The sequence below is a fragment of the Capra hircus genome, chromosome 6, assembly GCF_001704415.2.
Source record: "Capra hircus breed San Clemente chromosome 6, ASM170441v1, whole genome shotgun sequence".
NCBI classification, from domain to species: Eukaryota; Metazoa; Chordata; class Mammalia; order Artiodactyla; family Bovidae; genus Capra; species Capra hircus.
In genome coordinates this window covers 26,894,750-26,918,974 of record NC_030813.1, presented here as the reverse complement: position 1 = coordinate 26,918,974, position 24,225 = coordinate 26,894,750, and the positions used below count along the sequence as shown (strand labels likewise).

General features: G+C 36.9%; 1 protein-coding gene across 1 annotated transcript in view; it reads right to left on the bottom strand.

Annotated features, from left to right (window-relative positions):
- The window catches only part of STPG2 (sperm tail PG-rich repeat containing 2), a 353,179-nt gene that overhangs the window by 306,835 nt on the left and 22,119 nt on the right, over window positions 1-24,225 (bottom strand). The window contains exons 4-5 of the mRNA XM_018049914.1: window positions 9,544-9,656; window positions 4,298-4,409 (exon numbers count right to left, since the gene is read on the bottom strand). Of these exons, the coding sequence (XP_017905403.1) occupies window positions 4,298-4,409; window positions 9,544-9,656 (225 nt within the window). The remainder of the gene's footprint in view (window positions 1-4,297; window positions 4,410-9,543; window positions 9,657-24,225) is intronic.

Below are 24,225 nucleotides of genomic sequence, written 5' to 3'. Positions count from 1 at the left end.
ATATGTGAAAAAATAATGACCAAGAATTTCCCCCAAATTAATGTTGGACATCAAACCACAGATCTAGAAAGCTCAGCGAACACCAATGTCCCTGAAACAAAGTTAACTGTTGAAAAACTATACCTAGGTATATTGTCTTCAAAATACAGAATTAGATAAAGAAAAAATCCTGGAAGAAGCCAGAGAAAAAAACACCTTACATAAAGGGGAACAAAAATTACACTTGATTTCTCCAAAGAAACTTTGCAAGCAAGAAGAGAGTAGGGTGAAATAAAGTGTTGAGAGAAAAAAAAAATCTAGAATTCTGCATGCTATGAAATTGTCCTTTAAAAGTGAAAGAGAAATACTTTCTTAGACAAACAAAAATTGATGAAATTTGTTGCTAGTAGACTTGCCTTACAAGAAATGGTATGTTTCTGAAAAAGAAGGCAAGTAATACAGGTCCAAAATCTGGATCTGCATAAAGGAAGAGAATTGAAGTATGTGCAAGTACAGGTAAAACAAAAAGTTTTATTTTTCTTATTCTTTATGGGTCTAACAGAGCCATTATTATTTTTCTCAAATATTTTGCTCAAAATAATAGCAACAGTATATTCAATTATGTATGTGTGTACATACATATATACACATACATATGCATATGTTTCTATATGCTTAAATATAAGTGAAATGTATGACAACAATGATGCAAGCAATGGAAAGGAAAAACTAGGATTTTTTTTCAATTACAAGGTACTCACACTACCCATGAAGTAGTGCAGTATTATTTAAAAGTAGACCAGAATTAGTTATAAACTAGAACTAACACTTAAAATGTATGGATGTGAGAGGTGGAGCATGAAGAAAGCTGAGCACCAAAGAACTGATGCTTTTGAACTGTGGTGTTGGAGAAGACTCTTGAGAGTCCCTTGGACTGCAAGGAGATCCAACCAGTCCATTCTAAAGGAGATCAGCCCTGGGTGTTCTTTGGAAAGAATGATGCTAAAGCTGAAACTCCAGTACTTTGGCCACCTCATGCGAAGAATTGACTCATTGGAAAAGACTCTGATGCTGGGAGGGATTGGGGGCAGGAGGAGAAAGGGACAACAGAGGATGAGATGGCTGGATGGCATCACCGATTCGATGGACGTGAGTATGAGTGAACTCCGGGAGATGGTGATGGACAGGGAGGCCTGGCGTGCTGCGATTCATGGGGTCGCAAAGAGTCGGACACGACTGAGCGACTAAACTGAACTGAACATTTAAAAAGTAAAAAATGAAGTATAGCTATATTCTAAGAAAGGACAGAAAAGGAATCATACAAAATACTCAAAGCCACAAAAGGCAGGGGGGAAAAATGAACAACAAAAATATCAACAATGTGGGAGCTCCTTATGGCCTAGTGGGTAGGATTCTGGGCTTTCACAACCATGGCCCAGGTTCCTGAGATCTTACAAGCTGTGCAGCATAGGCAAAAAAAAAAAAAAAAAAAAAAAGAATAAGGGCAAACAGAAAACAGTAGTGTATACTGATTTAACTATATCAATAACCATTCATGTCAACGATCTAAATGCACTAGTTAAAAGCCAGATTGTCAGAGTGGATCAAAGATATCACTATTCTTGTATAGTAAGCCTTGTCTACAAAAATCCCACTTTAAATATAAAGACATATAAATGTAAAGTAAATGGATAGAGGACAATATACCACATTAATGCTAATCAAAAGAAAGCAAGAGTGAAAGTGTTAGTCGTTCAGGTGTGTCCATCTCTTTGCAACCCCATGGACCGTAGCCCACCAGGCTCCTCTGTCCATGGAATTCTCCATGCAAGAATACTGGTGTGGGTAGCCATTTTCTTCTCTGGGGGATCTTCCCAACCTAGGGATCAAATCCAGATCTACCTGCATTGCAGGCAGATTCGTTACCATCTGAGCCACCAGAGAAAGCTTTTTATTCAGAAAGAGTATACTTCAAAGTAAAGATAATTATCAGAGATAAAGAAGGTCATTACATAATGGTAAAGGGGTCAGTTCTCTAAAAAGACATAATAATCATTAAGGTGTAGGCACCTAACAACAGAGTATCAACTAAATGAGGCAAAAACTGATAGAATTGCAAGGAGAAATAAATGAATTCCCTATCACAGTTGGAGACTTCACCCTCTCTCAGAAGTGGACAGACCAGTGGGCATAAAATCCATAAGGACACGCTTAAACTCAATAACACCATCAGTCAACTAGATGTAACGGACACCTACATGCTACTTCATCCAACAACAGCAGAATTCATTCTTCTCAAGCTCATACAGAACATTTCCCAAGACAGACCACGTTTTGAGTCACAAACACACTTTCACAAGTTTAACAGACTAGAAATCATATGACGTCTGCTCTCAGACCATGTAGAATTAAATTAGAAACCAAAAACAGAAAGATCAATGGAAACTCACAAAATACATGGAGATTAAGCACCACAATTCTAAATAACACATGGATCAAAGAATAAATCTCAAGAGAAATTTTAAAATATTTGGAACTAAATGAAAATGAATACAGAAACAATCAAAAGTTGTGAGATACAGGATAAACAGCTCTTACAGGGAAATTTATACCACTAAAAACACATATGAGCATCTAAGTCACCACCTTAGGAAAAAATTTTAAAGGAGCAAATACAAAATAAAATATTAAATACCCAAGTAAAATATTAAATACCAAAATAATACCCAAAAAAAGAAATTTTTTAAGAATTAATTTAATTAAGAATTAATTCTAATTAAGAATTAGAGAAAAAAAATCAATGAAATTAAAAATAAGAAATGAACAGAGAAAAGCAACAAAACCAAAAGCTGGTTCTTCAAAAAGATCAATAAAATTTCTAAACCTCTCACCTGGCAAACTAAGAAAAATGAGAGAAGATATAAATCACTAATATTATAAATGAAGGGGGAGATATAACTATAGACCCCATATACATTAGAAGAATAAAGGAATGTTATGAACAACTCTATGCCCATATATTTGATAACCTAGATGAAACAAACCACTTCCTTAAAAGGTTCAACTGCCAACTTCTCATAAGAAGAAACAGATAATCTGAATAGGTTTAAATCTATTAAAGAAATCAAGACAGCCTTCCAAAACTAAAAGTACCAGACCCAGATGAGTTCACTGGTAAATTCTACCAAACATTTAGGGGAAAAAATTATACCAATTCTCTACAGTCTCTTTCAGAGGACACAAGTAGAAGGAATACTTAACTCATTGTATGAGGTCAGTATTACCTTAATACTAAAACCAGACAAACACATTACAATATAACACACCAATCTCTCTCATGATTCTAAATTAACACTTTTTTTATCTTGTTTGAAATTTATAATTATTATTCTATGAAAACAACTGTATTATATTTCCCTGTTAATGTATCTTTTTCTAATAACTCTATAAGCAATATTTTTCACTGCTGATTAATATTCAGAGGAAAAACCAAGGAAATCAAATGCAGAGAAAATTCTTATTGAAATACTCATTGATTTCTCAATTGAGAATCATCTATCCTTCCTCTAAATGGATCCATTTTGAAATGTTTATCCTATGACCTTCAAGTTTTTAAGTTTAAATATAAACTTTAAAAAAATTCAAGGTTTCTGTGACTACAAAAAATCCAAGGTTTTTATGACTGCAAGTTCCAAATGATTAAACTGAAGCATAGCTACAAAAAAAAAGTTAATGGCATTTAGAGCTTTATATTAATAAATATAAGCTACCCAGAACAATGAAAATAAAAACTAGGTACTATTCAGACTCTGTACCAAGAATATTATTCTTAGTTCTCTATTTCATATTTTAAAGAGAGAAAAAGTCAAAAACTGAAGATCCCCAATAACCTCAAAGGAAGATAAGTTATCTTGAAGTTAAATACTGAGAAAAATCAAAGGTATTTAGAACATTTATCCTTATGAGCAAAGGTTTGAAGGCAGATTCAAGAGAAGTCATAGGAAAAGGGAGAATTAAGAAGACAGCAAGCAGGTAAATTTAAGTCCATTTAGGAAGGAAATTGTAAGAAACAGAGTAGTCTACTACTGGAACAAGAAACCTCAGGGGTATGGAGTTTTTTACTCACAAGAGGTACTCAAGCAGAAATAGTGATCACTTGAAGGAAATTTTAAATATAGTTCCTTAGTTCCTTCCACAAAATCCACTGAATGACAACTACCTACCAGGCACAGTACATCTAAGAGTACTCTAACTTTGTTTTAAGATTCAATTATCTTAAAATCTAGAAAGTGGATGAAATGGCTAATTTTTAATTTACCTCTTTTTCCTCCTTCAATATTTTTACTTCATAAAGTCGTCGGAGATTTGAGCGACTATTTTGCTGTTGATCTTTCTTGATGTTTACATTTTCATAATGAGGTGACTTTTTCCTTTAAAAATCAAGAAAAAAAAACTTATTCTCAATTTCAAATACATAAATGTCTATATAAGCTAAGAGAATATTTTTACACCAATATTTCCTGCTTAAAAAGTATTCAGTAAGATCATGTTCTTGATGATAAACACATCTGGGTGTTGTTAGGCCAATATATCCTCAGTAGGTGCTAAGCCACTTGAGTCATGTCCAACTCCTTGCAGCCCTGTGGACTGTAGCCTGCCAGGCTCCTCTGTCCCTGGGATTCTCCAGGCAAGAATACTGGAGTGGGTTGCCATGCCCTCCTCCAGGGGATCTTCCTGACCCAGGGATTGAACCTGTGCCTCCTGCGTCTCCTGAATTGCAGGCAGATTCTCTACCTGCTGAGCCATTGGGGAAGTCCCAAGGGAAAAACAATTAATGCTACTTATATCACATGACAATCAGGAAAAAAGGCATAAAGAAAGATCTTTGAAAATGAAAAGGAAGCTTATTTTCCCTGAAATTTACACAACCTCAAGTTCCCTGGTGGCTCAGACGGTAAAGCATCTGCCTGCAATATGGGAGACCCGGCTTCGATTCCTGGGTTGGGAAGATCGCCTGGAGAAGGAAATGGCAATCCACTCCAGCACTCTTGCCTGGAAAATCCCATGGACAGAGGAGCCTGATAGGCTACAGTCCATGGGGTCGCAAAGAGTCGGACACAACTGAGCAACTTTACTTTACTTACTTACAAGTGAGAATAATAAACCAAGTAAGCAACAGCTCTGAAGTAAGACAGCCTGATGTGAATCCTAAGATTGCTGCCTACTAGCTACGTGACCTTGCACAAATCACCTAACTTCTCTAAACTTCAGATTTGACTCTTCTTCTATAATTAGAAATATTAATAACCAATTCTCAAAGTCGTAATGACTAGAGCAGATAATTATATGTGAAGTGTTTGGTGGCATACAGTTTTTCTAATTCTTAAACAGAATTCTGGGGAAACAGTTTCACATTAAACATTTCCAATGAGCTATATTGAACATAAGCAGATTATAAAACAGATAATAGAAAAACAAATGCTTAGGTTACATAATTGTCATTACTTTTTTGTTTACACATTACTATGAGTTAAACAATGCATAGAACATCTCAGTTCACTATTAATGCTGACTTCGTTGATTTTTTTTTACACAAAATTCAACAAACATTTTCAAAATAGTTTTATGGATAAAAATATTTATACTAGGGATATCAAAAGAGTCACATATCATTTAGGTCTGTTTCCCAAATTAAAAAAAAAAAACCTATAGGCCTATCTTTCCATTTAGAATAGTCAAATATTTCCATTTTTTAAACTTTTTATTTTGTATTGGAGTATGGCTGATTAACGTGATAGTTTCAGGTGAACAGCAAAGGGACTCAACCATACATCTACATGTATCTTCTTCTTGTTGTTCAGTTACCCAGTCGTATCCGACTCCGTGTGACCCCATAGACTGCAGCATGCCAGGCCTCTCTGTCCCTTACCATCTCCCAAAGTTGCCCAAATTCATGTCCCCTGCATTGGTGATGCCATCCAGCCATCTCATCCTCTGACACCCTCTTCTCTTTCTGCCCTCAATCTTTCCCAGCATCAGGGACTTTTCCAATGAGTCAACTGTTGGCATCAGATGACCAAAATCCTGGAGTTTCAACTTCAGCATCAGTCCTTCCAGTGAGCATTCAAGGTTGATTTCCATTAAGATTGATTTGTTTTATCTCCTTGCTGGCCAAGGGACTCTCAGGAGTCTTGTCCAGCACCACAGTTCAAAGGCATCAGTTCTTAGGCACCCCACCTTCTTTACAATCCAGCTCTCACAGTGTATGTGACCAATGGGAAGATGATAGCTTCGACTTTACAGACCTTTGTCGGCAGAGTAATGCCTCTGCTTTTCAACACAGTGTCTAGGTTTGTCATAGCTTTCCTGCCAAGAAGCAAATGTCTTCTGATTTCATGGCTGCAGTCACTATCCGCAGTGATTTTTGGAGCCCAAGAGGAGGAAATCTGTCATGGTTTCCACCTTTCCTCCCTCTATTTGCCTTGCAGTAATGGGGCTGGATGCCATGATCTTAGTTTTTTTAATATTTATTTTTAAGCCAGGTCTTTCACTCTCCTCCTTCATTTTCATCAAGAGGTGCTTTAGTTCTTCTTTGGTTTCTGACATAAGAGTGGTATAATCCGCATATCTGAGGTTGTTGATGTTTCTCCCACCTATCTTGATTCCAGTTTGTAACTCATCCAGCCAGCATTTCTCAAGGATGTGCTCAGCGTATGAATTAAACAAACAAGGTGACAGCAAACAGTCCTGCCATACTCCTTTCTCAATCTTGAACCACTCAGCTATTCAATACAGGGTTCTAACTGTTGCTTTTTGACCCGCTTATAGGTTTCTCAGGAGACAGGTAAGATAGTCTGGTATTCCAATCTCTTTAAGATCTTTCCACAGTTTATTATGATCCACATAGTTAAAGGTTTTGGCAGAGTCAGTGAAACAGAGGTAGCTGCTTTTCTGGAATTCCCTAGTTTTCCCTGTGATACAGCAAATGTTGGCAATTTGATCTCTGGTTCCCCTTCTTTTTCTAAACCCAGCTTCATCATCTGGAAGTTCTCGGTTTCCATAATGCTGAAGCCGAGCATTCAAGATTTTAAGCTTAACCTTACTAGCACAGGAGATGAATGCCACTGTCCAATGGTTAGCACAATATTTAGTACTAGCCTTCTTGGGAATTGGGATGAGGATTGAGAAATATAATTACACTATACTTCTAGTGTAACTACACGTATCTATGCTCCCCCAAACTCTCCTCCCATCCAGCAAGTATTTCCATTTTTATACCATATCAAATCTCCCAGAGTAATTATGACTCAATCAATAAATAAGAAGTAATAAAGAAAAAATGGTATAAAATATTGACTACCAGAAGGAGCTAAAACAAGTCCAAATAAAAGATACAGTGAAGGCAGCAAACCAAAGAGTAGACAAATTATGGAAATGATGCGCCATCTGAAGCAGTCAGGAGTGCAATATATATGGATACATTCCTACTGCTGCTGCTGCTGCTAAATCGCTTCAGTCGTGTCCGACTCTGTGCGACCCCATAGACGGCAGCCCACCAGGCTCCCCCGTCCCTGGGATTCTCCAGGCAAGAACACTGGAGTGGGTTGCCATTTCCTTCTCCAATGCACGAAAGTGAAAAGTGAAAGTGAAGTCTCTCAGTCGTGTCCAACCCTCAGCAACCCCCTGGACTGCAGCCTACCAGGCTCCTCCATCCATGGGAGTTTCCAGGCAAGAGTACTACTAGCAAAGTGAAAATGCAAACAGAAGAAAAGGAAGAAATAAGACAAGTAACAAAGATAAAAAAGAAAGTAACATTTAAAAACTAGGATGAGAATGGGAGCAGGACAGGGCTAGAGAAGTAAAAGTGACTGTTATAAAGAAAATAGCAAGCAAAATTAGAGCAACATAATTAGAATACTGGTCATGCCTGAGGTACTCAGTTAGATGTGTAATGAAATGGAAAAAAATCATCACAGAACTACATACCCTAAAAAGGGTTAATTTTGCCTAATGTTGACAAAACCTCAATAAAACTGATAGGCAGGCAGACATATAGGGAACCAACCAGCCAAACTGAAAGAAGAAAGAGTAAAGTACTAACAAAAGTATTATGTCAAGGAAATGCGCACCATTAAGAGCATTTGACAGACTTTGCTTTATTTGGAATGACAAAGATTAAATTTAGATCCCATTACTATATATCAGAGAAGGCAATGGCAACTCACTCCAGTACTCTTGCCTGGAAAATCCCAGGGATGGAGGAGCCTTGTAGGCTGCGTCCATGGGGTTGCTAAGAGTCAGGCACGACTGAGCGAATTCACTTTCACTTTTCACTTTCATGCAATGGAGAAGGAAATGGCAACCCACTTCAGTATTCTTGCCTGGAGAATCCCAAGGACAGAAGAGCCTAGCAGGCTGCTGTCTATGGGGTTGCACAGAGTCGGACACAACTGAAGCGACTTAGCAGCAACAATCTGTGTATACATGTTAAGTTTATACATGTTAAGTTTCTAGTGTAACTACTAAAAAATAAAAATACATGGCATATCTCCCATACTAGGAAAGTGAACAAAGAAAAGGACAATAGAACAGGGTATAAATTCCCCAAAACAAGGACCATGTTTTATTCTTTTTATTCTCAGTTACTAAGTTCATTACTAGGTTATAGCAAGAATTCAAACAATGTTTGTTCAATGAATGAACAGCAGCAGGGGAGTTTAAGCAAGAGTCTAAGCTATGTCCACTGCTGGTATACATGTGTATCTGAATGTGTCCAGCAAATTAACTGGAGGTAATCATTGTGGGACTTCCTACGAGAAAATTCATTGTATGAGAGAGAAAGGATCAGGCACATAAGCTGGAACCTATTTAAAAAAAAAAAAAAAAAAACTAAATCATGGAAAGCAGTTATAGCTTCTGAGAACATTATATTTATTAGTCAATTTTGGCCTCCATGGACTCATATCTAAGACTGTACTCACATCTAAGATAAGAGTAGAAAAAAAATAAAGACAGTTATTTTACAAGAAATGTATTTCCTAGTTAGACTTTGTAAATATTACCTTCAACCTAATGTTATGGCTCTGACTCAAAGTGAGAATGCCTTCTCAATCTATCATTAGTCAGAAGAATGGACACCAGAGCCAGGAACAAGATAAAGAATCCTGGGGTCACCTACTTTTATATTTTTCCTGAACTTTTATCTATCTTGTAATTAAAGACAGCATATTTTAGTACTTAGACACATGGGCTATATATTAACTTCTGCCACTCAACAGCTACATGATATTAAATATGTTATTTCTTCTCTGACTCATTTTTCACTAATAAATAGACATAACAATAGAAACTACACAGAGACATGTGAATATTAAATGAGTTAATACAGGAAAACAGGTAGCACAGGATCTGGCAGACTGAAAAAGCAATAGTTTTCACATAGCTTAGCCTAAAGTATAATATTTCTTTAAGTTTTTTATACTGATTTTTCCTTTCATAACAGCATAACCTAGTCTAAATTATTAGTCAAAAACTACAGTAAAAGTATACTATTTTTTTACTTACTGGGTTATATCATATTGTCCAGGACCAGGCCCTGAAGTTATAGGTAATTGAAGTCTTCCCAACGAGTTGCCAAAATGTATCCCCTTGTATTTCAAAGTTGCATTGGAAAAATCCTTTTAAACAAAAAGGGAGGGTGAGAGAGAGTTTATATAAATCATGAAACAAAGTTTAACTTTACTCAAGTCTAAAGCAAGGATAGCCTTAGTCAATGAGTTTCCCCTGGAAAATGCTAGAATCTTCTCTGATATAGGTTCTGTATCCTATTCCACTCCTAAGTCAACCAGGATTCCCAGAGAAGGACCTCTAGCTAAGCATGAAAGTGAAAGCTGCTCAGTTGTGTCTGACTCTTTACGACCCCCTGGACTGTAGCCCGCCAGACTGCTCTGTCCACAGAGTTCTCCAGGCAAGAATACTGGACTAGGTTGCCATTTCCTTCTCCATCATAACCTCAGCCAATATGAGCAGCTTCGCTCTAGGCAGTACACTCAACAACCTAAATCCTTAAGGGTAATGAAAATCAGCTCCTTACCATTTAAATCAGGCAGGAAGGGCAGAATTGCACGATTTAGGGAAAGTCTAACAATAATGACTTGATTAAATAGAAATTAAATTAGAATTCAAACATCACCAACAGATACTAGAAAATGTCTAATTACTTGATATTTAAGTCTGTAAGATATTCACATAAAATTTTCTTATAGTAACAAATGCACAACAAAAATTAAACTCAGTTCATTTTATAGTTACTATTTGAGATCAGGATCAGTACTTAAACACCAAAGAAGTCATTTGTGACATGAGAAATCAGCAATCATCTTCCTTCACATCCACTATAATAAATACCAAAATTAAGCATGACTCACTGAAGATTTTGTTTCAGAGAAGGTAAAAACACCTGCTTTCACTAGACACTAATAATATAATATGAAACAAGAACAGCAGTGTTTCTTATAGGAATTCTGTTATGTTGAGTAATCTTTTAAAAATTTATAAAATCTTATTTTTGTAACTGATGTAAAGTTAAACTCTAGTCTATTTAACTTTTAATTCAGATTTGTAAAAATACAGCTTTAAAATAGGAATGAATTATTAAAACACTATATAAATACAATGAATAAAATCCCAGTAACATAAACTTTTAGTTTAACTGCATAAAACAGCATGCCAGTTGTTCTAGGTGATCATTGCTATTCTCGAACAGTGGAACCAATCTCTCTCAATTACCATTATAAGCAATATTAATTAAATAAACAGTGATTAAATGTTAAGAAGACAAAATTCTAGTTCAGACTGGTGAATCAAATCAGATTCCCACCAGAATCTCAAAAGAAAAGTGTAAAACAGACTCAAATTATCAGTGCTGGTAAAGAATCCACCTGCAATGTGGGAGACCTGGGTTCAATCCCTGCATTGGGAAGATCCCCTCGAGAAGGGAATGGCTACCCACTCCAGTATTCTGGTGTGGAGAATTCCATGGACGGTACAGTTGCAAAGAGTTGGACACAACTGAAAGACTTGCACTCTTTTCTTTCTTTTTCCTTCTTCAGAAACTAAGAGAAGGTATCATTCACATTCACATTCCACTTCAAGGAATTTCTGGAAAATATAGCACAGCAGAGACTAGAACCAGAAAAAGACCTTGCTGCATGTGAAAGAAACCTCAGCTGAACCCTGTTAATATGCCCAGGAAGATAGATACTAGAGGTAAGGACACACTCATGGGTAGTGAGTACAGAGTAATTCTCAAAATTACAAATAACCTTAGAGATTTATTTGCACCAGTGCCATTACATGAGGTGAAGAAAGAATGCTAAAACCCATTCCATTCCTGCCACAGATGGTTGGAAATAAACTGGAAGCACTGCCATTAGGCCCTAACAAAGACAGACTTCCTAGACAGGCATCACTCCAGAAAGGTGCCACACAAAATTCAAAAATAAGCTGCTATAGCACTAAGATTTCCTACTATGTGAAAACATCTTTTATTTCCTAGAACTCACCACTAACAACTAGCCCTCAAACACTATAAAATACAAAATCAATAAAACTAAACTTTTCCTTCTACACCCACCTGACCTTAAACAATTAAACAGAGGCAAACACCATCTGACAAAACTTTGATGTTTGAGTGAAATGAAATGGAACCTTTGTTGATTCATTCATCATAGATGGTAATCTGAGACAGAAACTGAATTACAGTAAGTCTCCTTTCTTGGGGTGGTGGAGAATGTTGGAACTGAGGGTATAGAAACAGGGAGTTACTAGCTATGTCCATATAAGATTCAGACATATTTTGGAATGTCCAGTGAACTAACAGAACAAATCAACCAGAAGGTAAACGCAAAAAGTAATCCTATGGGAAGCAGCTAATCATGATAACCCACATCCAGTAAGAAAATCTTACGGTCAAAAGAGTGGCAATGCTTACTACTTCGTAGTCTTTTCTGCTGACTGAATTTGCCTTGTACAACACAATCCCCCAGTGGATTTACGCCTCTGTTCTGTGGAGTGCAAAATCTAAAAGATCTAATTATTAAAACACTGGTAAAAAGCAGTGCTACTTTCAGACCCTTCTAGCTATTAGAGTGTAACACAGAGAGAAGAGCATAATCGCCTGACTTCACCTCAGCTCACCATGCAGCTTTCACTATGATGGAGTACATGAGCAGAAATGCTCAGCAGAGAGCACCATCCGGCAAGAGACTAAAGTGCCTGGGGCAGCAGAAGCTGTCTCAGTGGAAACAGACTTGTTCAGGAGCATGGTTGAGACAGCCCTTCCAGAAGCTTCTGCGAAGGAGAACTTTGAAGAAGGCTTGAGTTCCACCACATCAACAGGAGGAGACAATATGCATTATGACCAACCTAGATAGCATATTGAAAAGCAGAGACATTACTTTGCCAACAAAGGTCCGTCTAGTCAAGGTTATGGTTTTTCCAATGCTCATGTATGGATGTGAGAGTTGGACTGTGAAGAAAGCTGAGAGCTGAAGAATTGATGCTTTTGAACTGTGATGTTGGAGAAGACTCTTGAGAGTCCCTTGGACTGCAAGGAGATCCAATCAGTCCATTCTAAAGGAGATCAGCCCTGGGTGTTCTTTGGAAGGAATGATGCTAAAGCTGAAGCTCCAGTGCTTTGGCCACCTCATGCGAAGAGCTGACTCATTGGAAAAGACTCTGGTGCTGGGAGGGATTGGGGGCAGGAGGAAAAGGGGACGACAGAGGATGAGATGGCTGGATGGCATCACCGACTCGATGGACCTGAATTTGGATAAACTCTGGGAGTTGGTGATGGACAGGGAGGCCTGGTGTGCTGCGATTCATGGGGTCGCAAAGAGTCTGACATGACTGAGCGACTGAACTTAACTGAACATAACTGTGATGCTAATTAGTACCCACAATCCAATGAAGCCTGGGAAAACTTGTTACATAAATTAAAAGGATTGATCCTTATTTCCACTAGGAATATTTCCAGCACTGTAAGTCATCTTGCTGTGCTTAGCTAATTGGTATACAGATTCCTTCTAACAAACTACAATGCAAAGAGCAGAGAAGTATTTCCCTTCTTCACTAGGGATGCTTAGCTTGAACACACTATGTAGTTATAACACTCTATAAAGCACCAAATTAAAGCAAGATGATGATATTATTATAAATAGGTTGATATATGATTCCCAAGCCCAGATCCTTGTCCATCCTAGAAGGAACAGAGCTATAAATAAAAATTAAAAGGGCTATACCACCAATCTCTCTAATGCATAGAGGTCACACCACTCTAGCACCTCTGAATGTAACACAAAAGGAAATAAAGGTAGTCAAACCATCCAAAGGCTTTGGGTCTAGCGTGCAAAGACAAACACCATAACACCTAGCAGAACAGCACAGAAAAACAGCACAGCCTAACATGACCAACAGAGTAGCAGATGGTAAAAGAGGAATCCTGGAAGAAACCATGCTACCCACTAGAGTAGCTACAAAGCAGCCTGTTCCTTTGGATCAGTGGCAACTCTGAAGACTGCTGCACCCCAGAGGGCTTCAGAAAGGAAACAGTGCTGAGCCCTGCAACACTTTTTTTGCGAAGATATGTTCTAGACCACCTTTCAAATGAAATTACTTAATAGAGGCATGGATTTTAAAGTACATATACAGTTTTGACGTCAGAAAGAAAGTTTTCTCATTTGTGTTGTACTTTGTTTTTACTTTGAAATAAAGCAAATTTTCATAATTGTGAAGATTTTAGGCATAATAAGTAATAAAATAAATGTAGAACTCTCTTTTAATATAATATAGCCAGGTTAGATGTGCCAGATATTTTCTATCTTTCAGGCAGGAACACATCTATTGATTTGCTATAGCTTATAGATTTTTAAAAATAAAACTCGTATTTTAACACAGAGCATTTTGAGAAGCCATCCTTAACATTATATTTTTATAGCCTAAAAAATTTGAGGCTATAAAATTTGATAGCCCAAGAACTGATGCTTTTGAACTGTAGTGTTGGAGAAGACTCTTGAGAGTCCCTTGGACTGCAAAGAGATCCAACTAGTCCATCCTAAAGGAAATCAGTCCTGAATATTCACTGGAAGGACTGATGCTGAAGCCAAAACTCCAATACTTTGGCCACCTGCTGGGAAGAAGTGGCTCACTGGAAAAGACTCTGATGCTAGGAAAGATTGAAGGGGGGAGGAAAAGGGGATGACGAAGGATGACATAGTTGGATGGCATCACCGACTCAATGGACATAAGTTTGAATAAACACCGGGAGTTGGTGAAGGACAGGGAGGATTGGCATGCTGCAGTCCATAGGGCTGCAAAGAGTTGGACACGACTGAGCAACTGAATTGAACTGAAAAATATGTTAGTTTTATAGTAACTGCTTCAACATAACATTTCAGGAGAAACTATATTCAAGTAGAATTAGGTCCAAGAAGCTTTCTTCAGGTTAATCATTGGGATTTTGCAGGTTAACTGTTTAAGAATTCTTAAAACTAACCCAACAGAAGGAAAGATCATGCACACACAAACATACTTAAACACACACACACCATTCAAGATACCAGCAAAATCCTTTTCCTGTGTATACACTGAAATTTATTTCATTTAAACCACGTGAACTACTTAATTCACTAACCTTTGCAGTTCTCCCGTAAATGTTCAATTGGAAAATTAATTTTAAAGTCTTTTTAAAATACAAACAGAAAATAAAGAATAAATTGACATACTCTTAGTTCTATATCACATTCTCTTTATGTCAAGATGTGTTGACAACACCGTCCTTCAAGGACATTGTTAACTTTAAAATCATTAGCAAATAAAATATGACCTAATTGGAGCAAACTCAGCAAGAAGCTCCATTATTTTAAGTGAATGATGTAATATAACTTGAAGAATTACTAACTGCCACTTTCACTGACAGTGAAATAAATGAAGGGGCTATGAAACTTTCTCCTCGTGTCTTTCCCATGATTAAGTGAAGAAAGAGAATTTGTGAAGAATTACAAGCTCCGAAGTGCAGCAGTTCAAACACTAACAGACTGCACTCCAGTGTGGCAGCACACAGGTAGTTCCCAACGTGTTATTATTAGCAAGCAAGTCAGTGTCATAATTCCAGCCGCAAAACCCTGCTTGCAAAATCCACCTCTGAAAAGCAAATTTCCAGTGGTGCCCTGGGCTCTTCTTTTTAAAAAGGGAAAGAAGTCAAATTTTGTAATTCAAAATGTTATACAAAATAACTTATACAGAATTTTCCTTTATAGATTAAATATAGCTTAAAATGATTTGGTGGCTTGAGTCTTATATAGCTTTTAACTTTACAGGTGCTTCCATAGTTAAGGTATATAAAATATCTTCAGCAGATGTTATTTCAATGACTCGGTGAATAATCACAATAATACCTATCTCTTGGATTATTTTCTCAATTTTCTATTAATATTTATATCTGGAAACTGGGCCCACATATAGCACAAGCTCACAAAGCCGCTAAAGAGATACACAGAATTATCAGAAATTTGGGTAATACTCGAATTAACATTACTACAGTATCAATTTGAAAATAGTCTGTGAGGCACGTATTTTTTTTTTTTGCAGGAATAAACAAGAAATTTAAGCCTCCAGCTACTAAGCTACTCCAGCTATGCTTTGTTGAATCTTCTTGAATTTTAACAATTATGTCTTTAATTTATATGTAAATCTATGTTTCTACAAACATGTTTCCTTAAATTCATTCTAGATTTTTTACCCTAATAAATACAAGTTGAACTGACTCAGTAATTACTAAGACATGGCATTAGATAAATTGGACCTATTAAAATTATAATTTTTCTTATTTTTCTCTTCTATAAATAAGAATTTAACCAAAAAGAAATCAAAAGTTATATGTTAGTGTTTATTCACATGTGAAAAAGGTTTTATACATCTAGGAAAGCGTGGAGGCATTATTCAAGCCTTTTAATAGATGATATATTATTCTGAAAAAAGAAATAGCATATATAAAAAATACAATTTTAAAACAAGAATAACATTTTGAGATTTAAGACTACAGAACTGTTTAAGCTAAGACCAAGGATCAATGACTATTGTGAAAAAGAAACATTATTGATAGTTCCAATGTATTAGATCAAAGTTTTCTCCCAGGATACATTAGATAAGGAAACATCATAAAGAGCTTAAGAAACTTGGTCAAAGACAAGTAACTATTAAGCAGAAAAGCAAAGAAAGAAACCCAGGCAGTCCAGTTCCATTACACTACGTTTCTTCATTGTCCTTTACCTTGGACAGAATATACTTATATCAGACCACAGGACTGCCATTCATTCCAGTGCAATTTTTACAGAACTATCTCCACTGTTCTTCTAAGCATATCTTACTCAAATATGTAAGATAACAGCACTACCTGTTGATGAAAACTATTTTTGTATGACTGACAGGATGATAGGCCAGTCAAGGCCTGGAAAACCAGGTATGGCATAGAGAGAGGGCTGCAAAATAATCTTGGGACAAAAAGGCCACATAGCCACAAAGAAATGGGGATTCAGGGTGCGAACAGGAGATGTATCTATAACCTCAAAATCCTTACTCTCCATTTTACCAGAGGTAAGTTGGTTCTTCGTAAGTTTTATGGAGCAATCTATCAGGTCTTGGAATATCTGTATTTGAACATATAATATATCTCTATTATGTTTCATGACAGAAATTTTCAAAAAAGGAGAATTATAAACCAAAAATTAAATTATACTAGCTTATCTATTTACCTTTACCTTTGTATTTTAATTCTTTAAATAGAATTTGAGCTATTATCTAATAAACTTTCATTTCATCCTGAGGACCTAGAAATAAAGTCTATAGGTTTCTGTTTACCTGGGAATCTTAACTTTGCTTTCATTTTAAAAGAATTTTTCTGCTGTCTACAGAATTGTTGATTAACAATGATTTTTATTTCAGCACTTTGAATATATCACTTCATTGCCTTCCATCCTCCATTTTCTCTGATAAGTAAGCTGTTAGTCTTCTTAGGGATTCCTTGCCATGTCTCTCGCTTCTTTCAAGATTTCTCTTTGTCTTTGGTATTCAACATTTTGTGCTATATCGAGCTGTGCATCTCTTTGAACTTACACTATTCGCAATTCATTGAGCTTCCTGTATGTGTAGATTATTTTTCATCAAATTTGGGATGTTTCCAAGTTATTATTTCTTCAAATATTCTCTCTGCCCTTTTTCTTTCTTTGACTCTCACCATGCTTATGCTGGTATGTTTGATGTTTGATGTGCTCAGCTGCTCAGTTGTGTCTAACTTTTTGCAGTCCCATGGACTGTAGCCCACCAGGCTCCTCTGTACATGGGATTTTCCAGGCAAGAATACTAGAGTGAGCTGCCATTTCCTACTCCAGGGGATCTTCCTGACCCAGGGACTGAACTAACGTCTCTTGTGTCTCCTGCATTGGCAGGCAGATGCTTTACCACTGTACCCCTGGGAAGCCCAAGTCCTTTACTTATTTGATTGTATTTAAATTAGTTGATACAAAGACTTTATCTAATAAATCCAACATCCTGGCTTCCTCAAGAACAGTTTCTAGTGATTGCTTCTTTTCCTACATATGAACCATATACGTTTTGTTCTTTGTATATCTCATAATTATGTTGTAAACCAGACAACTGAAATAATTCAATGAGGAAACTCAAAAATCAGACTCTCCCTCCTGCCCCTAATTCTGTTTTTGTTTGTTTGTTTTGTTCTATGATTTTCCTGAACTAATCCTCTAAATTCTGTATCCTCTGTCATGTGTGTTCACTAAAGTCTTGGTCTGGTTAGCTAATTGGCCGGGTAATGGCTGGACAGGGGTTTTTAATGCCCTTTCAGTAAGTCTCCAACCTTTGCAGACATGCTCTGTGCATGTGTTGAAACACCCCTTCAACATTCAAGTTGGCAATTTATAAGTAAGTCTGTCTGAGCTTTCACTTCCCACTTGTATAGAACCACATGGTCACATAGAGGTAAGAACTTTGTACCTTCTCAAGTCTGAAAATGGTTTTCAATCCTGAAATCATTTTCAGTGTTTTACAAGATTAAGCAAATAAGTAACTATACTGAGAACACTGTGAGCCAGGTTATGTGAGAGAAAGGAGCTCAAATATGGCAAAGGAAATACTGGAACAAACATGTGGCATTGAACTGGAATCAGAGAGATCAATATAAGCTCAAAGTTTTTAACAAGTAATAAAAAGTATAGATTTATAACTCTGTCCATTGAGATGGCCTAGAAGGAATGATATCCTAAACATACCTGCTGCTGCTGCTAAGTCACTTCAATAGTGTCCGACTCTGTGCGACCCCATAGATGGCAGCCTACCAGGCTTCCCCATCCCTGGGATTCTCCAGGCAAGAACACTAGTGTACTGATACTCTTTTGAAATATTATTCTCTACTAAAAAAGTAGGGCTTCTTGAGGAAATGACTGATTTGAACAACTGGAGCAGGGAAAAAACAAAATGGGTCTGGTGCATTTTATTGTGCCATAAAATAAAGAAATGCTCAATGAATGTCAAAAACACAATAAGCAGATTTAAAGAGCTCCCAAGGGTGAACATTAGATAATTTTAACTTCAAAATAAAAAGTGAGAGTAGTAAATTATAACCTTTGGAGTAAAACAGGAATTTAAGAACCCATACTGATATAAATACATAAATGAGAAAGAAAATAAAGCTGTTCTTTAAAATGCCAACAAAAAATGTTAAAGGAAAATATGGAATTAGAAAACCATAATTTAATAAACATCACAATAAAACTGATTCAGGCATCATCAATGGATGTTAAATAGGTGAGAGTTTGATAAGGAACAACATATCTATTCATTCTTAAAGTAAATTCTCCAAAATATTTATAATTTTTAAAAATAGTAACTTTACAGTAGATAAAACTGGAAGACATCCCCTCAAGTTAACATCACCAATTACCAGATAAGTAAACATCCTGTCCCTCTTTATGTGATACACTGATACATCACTTTCATTCCAGCCAAAAAGATAAACTTATCCTAAGCATAATAAAACATACACAAATCCAAAATGGAAACATATTCTACAAAATAAACACTCCGTACTCTTTAAAAAGTCAAGACTACAAAACACAATGAAAGATTGAAGAACTGTTCCCAATTAAAGGAACCTAAGGAGACACAATTAAATGTGGCTTATAATACTAGATTAATACTCTAGACCAAAACTCATTTTTAAAGAATATCATTGAGATAATTAGCAATACTTTAAAAATATCTATAGATTATATGATAGCATTATATGTATGAAATTTTTCTGATTTTGATCATCATTGTGTTCATAATAGAGATTCTTGTTCTACATTAACATATTTAGGTAAAGGGGCATCATGTTTGAAATGCAGTACTCTCAAATTGCTTAATAAGGATAGAAATAAATATGGAGGAAATGACAAAGCAAATGTAATAAAGTGTTAACTGCAGGATCTAAGTGAAAAGTATATAGTAATTACTTGTATTATTCTTGTTACTTTTCTCCCAATCTTAAATTTTTTCAACATATAAATTTTTTTTAAAAGAAATTCACTAACTGGAAACAATGAATAAATTAGATAAAATATATTGATATAGTTAAGTCTAGAAAATATAGCATTAAGTGAAAAAGGAAGCAATCTACATACCAGATGATACCATTTACTTAAATGTTTTAAATCACACAACAATATTTGTTATTTAAATGTAGTAAAGATTCAAAATGTGGTCCACTGGAAAAAGGAACGGCAAACCACTTCAGTATTCTTGCCGAGAACCCCATGAACAGTATGAAAAGGCAAAAAGATAGGACACTGAAAGATGAACTCCCCAGGTTGATAGGTGCCCAATATGCTACTGGAGATCAGTAGAGAAATAATTCCAGAAAGAATGAAGAGAAGGAGCCAAAGAAAACACAACACCCAGTTGTGGATGTGACTGATGATGGAAGTAAAGTCAGATGCTGAAAAGAGCAATACTGCTTAGGAACCTGGAATGTTAGGTCCATGAATCAAGGTAAATTGGAAGTGGTCAAACGAGTGAACATCAACATTTTAGGAATCAGTAAACTAAAATGGACTGGAATGGGTGAATTTAACTCAGATGACCACAATATCTACTATGGTGGGCAAGAATCCCTTAGAAGAAATGGAATAGCCATCATAGTCAACAAAAGAATCCAAAATGCAGTACTTGAATGCAATCTCAAAAATGACAGAATGATCTTTGTTCATTTCCAAGGCAAACCATTCAATAGCACAGTAATCCAAGTCTATGTCCCAACAACTAATGCTTAAGAAGTTGAAGTTGAACGCTTCTATGAAGACCTACAAGACCTTCTAGAATCAACACCCAAAATAGATGTCCTTTTCATTATAGAGAACTGCAATGCAAAGTAGGAAGTCAAGAAAACCTGGAGTAATAGGCAAGTTTTGCCTTGGAGTACAGAATGAAGCAGGGCAAGGCTAATAGAGTTTTGCCAAGAGAACACACTGGTCATAGGAAACACCCACTTTGAACAACACAAGAGAACACTCTACACATGGATATCATCAGATGATCAATACCAAAATGAGATGGATTATCTTTGCAACCAAAGATGAAGAAGCTCTCTACAGTAAGCAAAAACAAGTCCAGGAGTTGACTGTGGCTCAGATCATGGACTCCTATTGCCAAATTCAGACTTAAATTGAAAAAAGTAGGGAAAATCACTAGACCACTCAAAATGAAGTCACTCAGTCGTGTCAGACTCTTTGCGACCCCATGGACTGTAGCCTACCAGGCTCCGCCATCCATGGAATTTTCCAGGCAAGAGTACTGGAGTGGGTTGCCATTTCCTTCTCCAGGGATCTTCCCGACCTGGGGATTGAACCCGGGTCTTCTGTACTGCAAGCAGACGCTTTACCATCTGAGCCACCATTGAAGTATGACCTAAATAAAATCCTTTACAGTTATACAGTGGAAGTGACAAATAGATTCAAGGGATTAGAGCTGATAGAGTGCCTGAAGAACTATGGACAGAGGTTCCTGACATTGTACAGGAAGCAGTGATCAAGACCATCCCAAGAAAAAGAAATGCAAAAAGGCAAAATGGTAGTCTGAAGAGACCTTACAAATAGCTGTGAAAAGAAGGGAAGTGAAAGGCAAAGGAGAAAAGGAAATATATACCCATTTGAATGCAGAGTTCCAAAGAATAGCAAGGAGAGATAAGAAAGCCTTCCTCAGTAATTAATGCAAAAAAATAGAGGAAAACAACAGAATGGGAAAGACTAGAGATCTCTTCAAGAAAATTAAAGATACCAAGGGAACATTTCACACAAATATGGGCTCAATAAAGGACAGAAATGGTATAGACCTAACAGAAGCAGAAGATATTAAGAAGTGGCAAGAATACACAGAGCTACAAAAAAGATCTTCATGACCCAGATAACCATGATGGTGTGATCACTCACCTAGAGCTAAACATCCTGGAATGTGAAGTCAAGTGGGCCTAAGGAGGCATCACTATGAACAAAGCAGTGGAGGTGATGGAATTCCACTTGAGCTATTTCAAATCCTGAAAGATGTTACTGTGAAAGTGCTACACTCAATATGCCAACAAATTTGGAAAACTCAAGAGTGGCCACTGGAAAAGATCAGTTTTCATTCCCATCTCAAAGAAACGCATTGCCAAAGAATGCTCAAATTACCACACAATGGCACTCATCTCACACACTAGTAAAGTAACGCTCAATATTCTCCAAGCCAGGCATCAGCAATACGTGAACCGTGAACTTCCAGATGTTCAAGCTGGTTTTAGAAAAGGCAGAGGAATCAGAGATAAAATTGCCAACATCCGCTGGATCATCAAAAAAGCAAGAGAGTTCCAGAAAAACATCTATTTCTGCTTTATTGACAATGCCAAAGTCTTTGACTGTGGATCACAACAAACTGTGGAAAATTCTTCAATAGATGGAAATACCAGACCACCTGACCTCCCTCAGATAAATCTACATGCAGGTCAAAAAGTAACAGTTAGAACTGGACATAGAACAACAGACTGGTCCCAAATTGGGAAAGGAGTACGTCAAGGCTGTATATTGTCACTCTGCTAATTTAACTTATATTCAGAGTACATCACACTAAATGCTGGGCTGGATAAAGCACAAGCTGGAATCAAGATTGCCGGGAGAAATATCAATAACCCCAGATATGCAGATGACACCACCCTTATGGCAGAAAGTGAAGAAGAACTAAAGAGCCTCTTGATGAAAGTAAAAGAGGAGAGTGAAAAAGTTGGCTTAAAACTCAACATTCAGAAAACTAAGATCTGGTCCCATCACTTCATGGCAAATAGACAGGGAAAAAATGGAAACAGTGACAGACTTTATTTTCTGGGGCTCCAAAATCACTGCAGATGGTGACTGCAGCCATGAAATTAAAAGACGCTTCTTCCTAGGAAGAAAAGTTATAACCAACCTAGACAGGGAGAAGGCAATGGCACCCCACTCTAGTACTCTTGCCTGCAAAATCCCATGGACGGAGGAGCCTGGTAGGCTGCAGTCCATGGGGTCGCGAAGAGTTGGACACAACTAAGCGACTTCACTTTCACTTTTCACTTTCATGCATTGGAGAAGGAAATGGCAACCCACTCCACTGTTCTTGCCTAGAGAATCCCAGGGATGGGGGAGCCTGGTGGGCTGCCGTCTATGGGGTCGCACAGAGTCAGACATGACTGAAGCGACTTAGCAGTAGCAGCAACCTAGACAGCATATTAAAAAGCAGAGACATTACTTTGCCAACAAAGGTCCATCTAGTCAAAGTTTTGGTTTTTCCAGTAGTCATGTATGGATGTGAGTTGGACTATAAAGAAAGCTGAGCACTGAAGAATTGATGCTTTTGAACTACGGTGTTGGAGAGGACTCTTTAGAGTCCCTTGGACTGCAAGGAGATCCAACCAGTCCACCCTAAAGGAAATCAGTCCTGAATATTTATTGGAAGGACTGATGCTGAAGCTGAAACGCTAATATTCTAGCTACCCGATACAAAGAACTAACTCATTTGAAAAGACTCTGATGCTAGAAATGATTAAAGGAGGGAACAAAGGGGACAACAGAGGATGAGATGGTTTGATGGCATCACTGACTCAGTGGACGTGAGTTTAGTAAGCTCCAGGAGTTGGTGATGGACAGGGAGGCCAAGCATACTGCAGTCCATGGGGTTGCAAAGAGTCGGACATGACTGAGCAACTGAATTGAACTGAACTAAAAGATTCACTGTTTACTTTTGCAAAGGGAGACAAAAGGAGGGAGGGAACTTGGGCTGGGTAATCATTGTAATTACATATATATATATATATATATATTTAATATAGGCCTCCCTGGTGGCTCAGACAGTAAAGAATCCGCCTGCAATGCAGGAGACCTGGGTTCCATCCCTGGTTTGGGAAGATCCCCTGGAGGATGGCATGGCAACCCACTCCAGTATTCTTGGCCTGGAGAATCCCCATGGACAGAGGAACCTGGTGGGCTACAGTCCATAGGGTCATAAAGAGTTGGACACAACTGAGCAACCAAGCACACATTTTAAAATATAGCTAATTGAAGTGTAATAAAATTTTATTATGTATTATATGTGATGGTATGTACATGGTTAATCTGGTTTTATGTTCTTACTAGTCAAAGTACAATTATATAATTACAATTAAAATACTTTAGTAATAAAAACTTAACAATTCAAAGTATCTAAGACTCCAAAATGCCCCAGTATGTACACCTGTTACCAAAAATTGAATGGTTTCACAAGGTGCTTAAGTCTATACCCAAAAATGGAAACATGTTCAAATATTAGAGAGTATTGGGAATAAAAGCTAAGCCAAATTCTGAGTATACCTCTTCTTTGCCCAAGATGTCTCTTCAGCCTCTCCTTAACTCTACCCTAAAATTGCCATTTTCCTCACTAGGATTACTTCTTCCAGATTCCATAAAAGTATAAAAATACAACAGATTCAAAGCACAATGTGCTTCAGTCTTATAATGAAGTAAAACCAGACATATCTATATTCATGGATAACTCATACATTTCAACTGACTGAATAATGAATAAAGTTTTTGCTCATTTGAAAGTTAAAACCTGGATAAGATAGATCTGCTATATTATGTTTGATATTTTAAATCAGAGAGA